The following is a 7500-nucleotide window of genomic DNA, read 5'->3' as shown; positions in this document are numbered from 1 at the left end:
AATAATGATAATAATTGTATCAGTTATTGTTATTACAATCCTTATTATCACTGCAGTTATTATTTTTATTATTATCATTATTATTATTTATAACTATTAGTAATAGTGGTAGTAGTAGTATCAGTATCAGTATCATAATCATCATCAGCGTCATTACTATTATCATCATTATCATTATTATGGTAATGATAGTAATGATAGTAATGATACCGATAATAGTGACAATTTCAATATTCATGATAATTCGTTGTCAATATTTCTGATATTGATAACAGTTCACTGCTAATATCAAATATCATTATGACAGGGATATTAATAATACTAACGATCATATTACTGAAATGATAATGGCAGTAATTACATGATAATTATTATAATAACAGTAACAGTAAGGATCGTGTTAATGATACCATTAATCATCGGCGACACTAATGACAAGAGGTAGATGTTAATAACGATAGCAATTAAATAATCAGAAACAATAAAATATATAATAATGTTCTTATTGTAATAATCATAGGAAGATTAATGAATTTGTGATGATGTAAACGATAGCGAAGATGCTGCTAAGGCTGATTGTTTTTTACATTAGCAGGAATATCATTATCACTTGAGTTTTTACTAATCACGTTCGAAAATTGGAGACCAGGAAGAAACAACATAGTATAGAAAACGAGATGATGGTTGTGTAAGAAAACTCTACGGTGATGAAACCCCTGATTTCCCATTAAACGCCCACTTCGTTACACAGTCTACATCTAGATTCATCTGCACCTCTTGCAGTGTAGTTGCCAGTACATTGTGTAACCTAAACGTATTCTGGCAATAACCACGTCACATTGTCTGGTTCGACTTTGGTGCCACCCATAGGAGCGCTTGATATCTCTATACTGATTGTAGTGCCTTGTGGTACAGCTTTCAGGCCTTTGAGTGTTCGTCAGATCTACTAGTTCTTCCTTATGAGAACTTTTCAATATGTATGCAACCCTAGCAAGAGGCATCCCAAGATCTATGTTCACATTATCTTTGGTGCAGGCTTCCTTCGCCAATTTGTCTACGTGGTCGTGCTTGCGTATACCAACATGATATAGTAATATCAAAAGTAAGTTTATTTACACGTATGTTTTTTTCAGGCTATATGACTTATATTTCCAATTCATCATGTACATACACATTAAGTGCAAAATGCTATATTAGGTCGAATATATGTATAACTCTGTAATTAACGACCAGAACAGAGTGGTATATAAACTTTCTTAACCGAGCCGTTTGCCGCGATGGGAAACAAATAGCCTGTCTGTCTGTTTTTTTTTTGTTTTTGTTTTTTTGTTTTTTCTAAGTTCATATACAAGATGATACGATCAAATTACACAATAGATTTTTAAATAGATATTCCAACCGTAAAGTTATGGCCATTCAGCAAATATATGAAAGCTTGTGCATGCTTGTGTTGTTGGCTGAGTTAAATCAATCAAGATCAACACTGAACCATCACACTTGTTGTTAGAACCCTTTCCTGGATGATTGGTTGTTTGCGTGCATGTTGTGGCATTAAACATAATAACCAATTTTGACACGCGCACATACACACACAATATATGTATATGAATATATATATATATATATATATATATATATATAAATATATATATAAATATATATATATATAAATATATATATAAATATATATATATGTATATATATATATATATATATATATATATATATATATATATAGGCTATACTAGAAGATGAGTGAAAAATGCAATAGCAAAGAAATCAGGTATCAGCTTCGTAATGATTACTACAAGCCAACACTTGTATAGTAAACGTGATAGTGCTAGCCAGGCTAATCAGCAGGAGATGCGAAGACATGTGAATACTAAATCTCATCTGTTTGTTTTACTCAGTGTGTGTGGGGGGGGGAGGGGTTTTTTTATAAATTTTATTATTATTATTAATCCCGTAATATCATTATTATTGTTATCATTATCATCATTATCATTATTATCATTATTATTATAGTAATAACAATAATAATAGTAATAATAATAATGATAATAATAATAATTATAGTTGTAATAATAATAATAATAATAATAATAATAATGATAATAATAATAATAATAATAATGATAACAATAACAATAACAATTATGATGTTTGTGTGTGTGTGTGTGTGTGTGTGTGTTTTGTTATTATTATTATTATTATTAGCATTATTATTAATTATATATTACTATTATTATTATCACTACTAATATCAATAATGATAATAATCATAATAATCACAATAATAATAATAATAATGATGATAATTAAATGATAACTATAATAGTAATAATACTAATAATAACAGTATTAATAATAATAACAATATGACAGTAATAATAATAACAATAATAATAATGATAATAATAATAATAATAATAATAATAGAAATAATAACAACATTATTAATATTTTATATAATCATCATTTTTATCATTATTATTATTATCTCTATTATTGTTATTGTTATTATCTTTTTTATTATTATTATTACCGTTATTAACATTATTATTGTTATCATTATCATTATTATTATTGTAATTATTAGTATTATCATTATTATAGTAATAACAATAATAATAGTAATAATGATGACGATGATAATAATAATAATGATAATAATAATAATAATAATAATAATAATAATAATAATAATAATATAATGATAACTATAAGAAATATGATTATGATAATAGTTATAATGATAATGATAAGAGGAAGAATATAAAAGATATTAATAGAAATAATAGTAATAGTAATATCAATAGTAATAATAATAACAACAATAATAATAATTATAATGATTATTATTAGTAGTAGTAGTATCATTATTATCATGATATTAGCGAAAACTATTATAATAATGGTAATAATGATAATGATCATAATAATATCAATAGCAATATTGTTAATAATAATAATTATTATTATTATAATAATAATAGTAGTAGTAATAATAATAATGATAATAATAATATCAATAATGATAATGTTTATAATGATGATAATAACAATAACAATAATGACGATGATAATGATAATATTAATAGTAATAATTTTAATAATGATAATGATAATGACAATAATGGCAATAATTATAATAATAATAATAATAATAATAATAATAATAATAATAATAATAATTATTATCATTATTATTATTATCATTATTATTTTTTTTATTATAATTATTATTATCATAATAATGATAATAATAATAATAGTAATAATAACAAGAACGGTGTTTCTGCTGCTGAAGATAATGATTTATAATGTTATGTACATAATTACCATACTCAATAACATTAAAGCCATTATTAGAATTCCTTTTCGGTATAACTTTACACCACAGAGCAGAAAAAATCCTCATGTCCCTAATTCTTTAAAAGCTGAAATCCCAAGCACAGAATCTGCATCAGAGAAGAGTTACGTAACCTTGGTGTGTGTGTGTGGGGGGGGGGGGGGGGCAATTGCTCAAAAAAAGGAGATCTTGGGAAAAGGCTATGAGTGTCCAGGGGTGCGTCAGGAACACAATCTGTTTCAGGGCATTTAAAGGTACCTGGTTTGTCGGATTTAAATGGCGAATAGTTCTCTCGAATCCCTTTATTGATATCATGCAATTTTTCACGCCTCGCCAACAACAGGAGGCTTAGGCATTCGGCTTAAATGTTACCGGACGGTGGGTCGGAAATTTTCTCCACCTAGGCTTAACGTGTGGTTTAATATCCAATTCACTATGGCTTCACAATCGTTAAAATGATCGAATGATCTGCAATCCCATCTTTATTTGGAAATCATCGAACTTAGAACCTTGAAAGTATTTATGCGAAAAAAAGAGAACGTGGCAACTTCGACCCAACTCTGTAGGGGGTAGGCCGGCTGGCGTGACGGACGGAGAGTTGATGGGCCTAACTTTATTTTACGGGCTTTTAACTATTAATCATAGGATGAGCATGGTCGGGGCCGCGATGGTCATCTCTGCGAAGATTGTTCTATATCTCGCTCCGCTGAAAGCCTATGTAAATATCCGCGCCCGATAGAAAGGGTTGGCGAGTGTGATTTGTTATTATCGTTTCCTCGCGCTGTCCCTTTCTTTTCTTTTCATTTTTTTTTTCATTTCTCTCTCTCTCTCTCTCTCTCTCTCTCTCTATCTCTCTTGATATACGTATCCATTTATTTATATATATATCCCTCATGGGATGAACACATACACGAGCATATGCCCGCACACACACACACACACACACACACACACACACACACACACACACACACACACACACACACACACACACACACACACACACACACTCACACACACACACACACACAAACACACACACACACATATATATATACATATGTGTGTGTGTGTGTGTGTTATTTGTGTGTGTGTGTGTATACGTATGAGTGCGAACATACACACGTTCACCTGTATGTGTATCTATCTACATATCGTCTTTTTATGGCGGGATATCTATCTCTGTCAATCATCACACATTTTCTCCATCAACAGAACCTTAGCAGCGAAGCCCCAGTCAAGGCCTTCACACATGGCATTTCCTTGTCATAATAATTCCGCCAGCCTGTTCCCGCCGCAGGTAATCCTGAACGCAGATCCTTCGTCTGGCTTTTTCCTATGCTAATGCCATCACTCATTAGGAGCATTCATTCACATACATTTGTATTCAGATTCCCGAGGTTCCAGGCTGAGGTATGCGCATCTCGTTCGTCATTTGTCTTACTCTATGTCCTGGCTGCGTCCATTACGTGCCCTGCCCGCCCGAATCCACGAGTAAATGCCTCTCTACCCCTTTTTGAAAGATACGGCAGTAATTAGCATAATTTCGAACTTGAAGATTTTTTTTCTCTCTTTTTTTAAATGTTATTCTGCATTTTCAATTTTTCTACCCTGTTATTAGGGAACTCTTTGTCTTGTTTGTTCGTGAACATCTGTCAACCAGAGTTTCTACAATAATGTCAGTAAGGTTACCGCTTTTATCCAATTGATTTCGCTTTTTTTAAATAATCTTACTGTCTCTTCTCTCTACCTTCTTCGTCCTTACTGCACTTTGTCCATTATTCGCACATCATCTGTTCCTGTATTTTATTACTTTCTTCCTTTATTCTCGTTTTCTTTAGACCTTTTTTTGACAATTGATATGCGCCATTTTCTTTTAACCCTTTCCTTTACCATCTTGATATTCCCATTCTAACTTCTCTTCTTTCGTGGAATTCAATCACTGGTGTTTGGATAATTATTCTCATTGTTCTAATCCCCCCCCCCCAAAAAAAAAAAAAAAAAAATCACATTATCTCTCCTTCTTTAGAAATTCCTTCCCTTCGTCTAACTCATCATTTTATCATTTCGATTCGGTTATTTTTGTTGTTGTTGCTGTTGCTGTTTTTTCCGCTTCTCTTGCTCATTGCAAAGCGATTGCTCATCTCGCCTATCCTCCTCTTCTTCCTCCTCTCCCCTTTTCTTCCTCTCCTTCATTCTATCTCCTTTCGCCCCAAGAACAGTCAAGGCATCAGCAACATCTTGGCAGCTGTGTCAATACGTGCCTTCTGAAGCCCCCGCTCTCAAGCCATCTACTGTGTCCCCTTTTATTCCCTCTATCAATCTATCTCTATTTCCTCCTTCAGTACCTCACACTCACCCACCTTCACCATTCAGTAGAATCGGCTTCCTTCGAGCGGGCTTGTTGTGTCAGTAAAGCGAGCCCTCAGTGCATCTCTCGTTTTCTGTCCTCCTGTTTACTCTCCTCCGTTTTCTTTTTCTTTTCTTTTTTTTTCTTTTTTGGTTTGCGTTATTCATTCACTTCCTTGTTTGCGCGTCAATAACGTCATAATCTCCTTACCTCCCTTCTGCTCTTACCCTCCTTTCCCTTCCTTCCCTCCTTCCCTCTTCCTCTTCCTCCTCCTCCTCCTCCTCCTCCCATCCTCCTTCTCCCCCTCCTTCTCCTCCTCCTCCTCCCCTCCTCCTCCTCCCCCTCCCCCTCCTCCTCCTCCCGCTCCTCCTCCTTCTCTTCCTCCTCCTCCTCCTCCTCCCCTCCTCCTCTTCCTCCCGCATCCTAAACACGCTACTGCACCGCGCACTAATCTTATGCCCGGTGGCTTCCTTGGTCCTCCCCCCTCCCCTCCCCTCCCTTTTCCTTCCCCTACCTTCGCCCACCATCCTTTCCCTCCTACCTTCCCCACCTGTCCTTCCCCTCTTCCTTTCCTCTCCCTTACCCCCTCCTCCTCCTCCTTCATCCCCCTCCCTCTCCTACCCTCACCTCCCCTTTCCTTTTTCTTCCTACCTCCCCCTTCCCTCCCCTCGACCCATTCCCCTCCCCTCCTACCTTACCTATCCCTCTACCTCTCCCGCCCAGCTTAATCTCACCCCTTTTTTCCCCCTAATTGTGATGAATTGTTACGCCGCTCCCCAACACCGCTCCGTCTTCCTCGTGTAAATCACTCCTGAAGTAGTAATTAAAGCGGAGAAGGACCTCGTGAAGTGGTCTCCTTCGGACTCCCACTTCGACGACGCCTTTTCGAGCATCCTTGCCCCCTATCTTCCTCCTCCTCCTCTTCCTATTCCTCCTTTTCGAGCATCCTTACCCCCTTTCCTCCTCCTCCTCCTGTTCCTATTCCTCCTTTTCTTCCTCCTCCCCCTCTTCTTCCTCCTCATACTCCTACTTACTCCTCCTCTTCCCCCTCTTATCCTCCTTCTCCTCCTCTTCTTCTTCTTCCTCCTCCTCCTCCTCCTCCTCCTCCTCCTCCTCCTCCTCCTCCTCCTCCTCCTCCTCCTCCTCCTCCTCCTCCTCCTCCTCCTCCTCCTCCTCCTCCTCTCCTCCTCCTCCTCCTCCTCCTCCTCCTCCTCCTCCTCTCCTCCTCCTCCCTTTTCTCTCTTTCCTCCTACTTCTCCCGCCCTCAGATGCCCAATCCGACCCCCGCCCCTCTACCCAATCCTCACTTCCCACGCCCAGTCCTCGTTTTCCACGCCCAATCACTACTCCAAGCGCCCAATCCTCATCCTAATACGGACAATCCTCCGCCTTGGAGCCAAAATCCTCACTTCTCACACCTAATCCTCAATTTTCACTCCTCCATTTGCCTCCTCATCCTAATCTTCACCTCAACACGCTCAGTCCCCAATTTTCACTCTTGGTTCTCCCTCTCCACACCCGATGATCATCTTCCACGCCCATTCCTCCTCCTCCACGCCTATTCCTCCTCCTTCAAGCCCATTCTTCATCATACACGCCCATTTCCCAATGTCCACGCCCATTCCTCATCATCCACGCCCATTTCACAATATCCACGCCCATTACTCACTCTCCACGCCCATTTCCCAATATCCACGCCCAAGCCTCATCCTCCACGACCATTCCTTACTCTCCACGCTCATTCCTCATCCTCCACGCTAATCCTCATCCTCCACGCCCATTCCTCACTCTCCATGCC

General features: G+C 37.0%; 1 protein-coding gene across 1 annotated transcript in view; it reads left to right on the top strand.

Moving 5' to 3' along the window:
- The first annotated feature begins 6970 nt into the window (after positions 1–6970).
- The window catches only part of LOC125043659 (extensin-like), a 1080-nt gene continuing 550 nt past the window's right edge, over positions 6971–7500 (top strand). The window contains exon 1 of the mRNA XM_047639893.1: positions 6971–7500. This exon is cut by the window's right edge and continues 550 nt beyond it. Coding sequence (XP_047495849.1) covers positions 6971–7500 — 530 coding nt within the window.

This window comes from Penaeus chinensis, chromosome 34, assembly GCF_019202785.1.
Source record: "Penaeus chinensis breed Huanghai No. 1 chromosome 34, ASM1920278v2, whole genome shotgun sequence".
Lineage (NCBI taxonomy): Eukaryota > Metazoa > Arthropoda > Malacostraca > Decapoda > Penaeidae > Penaeus > Penaeus chinensis.
Note: the sequence above shows the minus strand (reverse complement) of the source record. Positions and strands in the feature narration are given on the sequence as shown.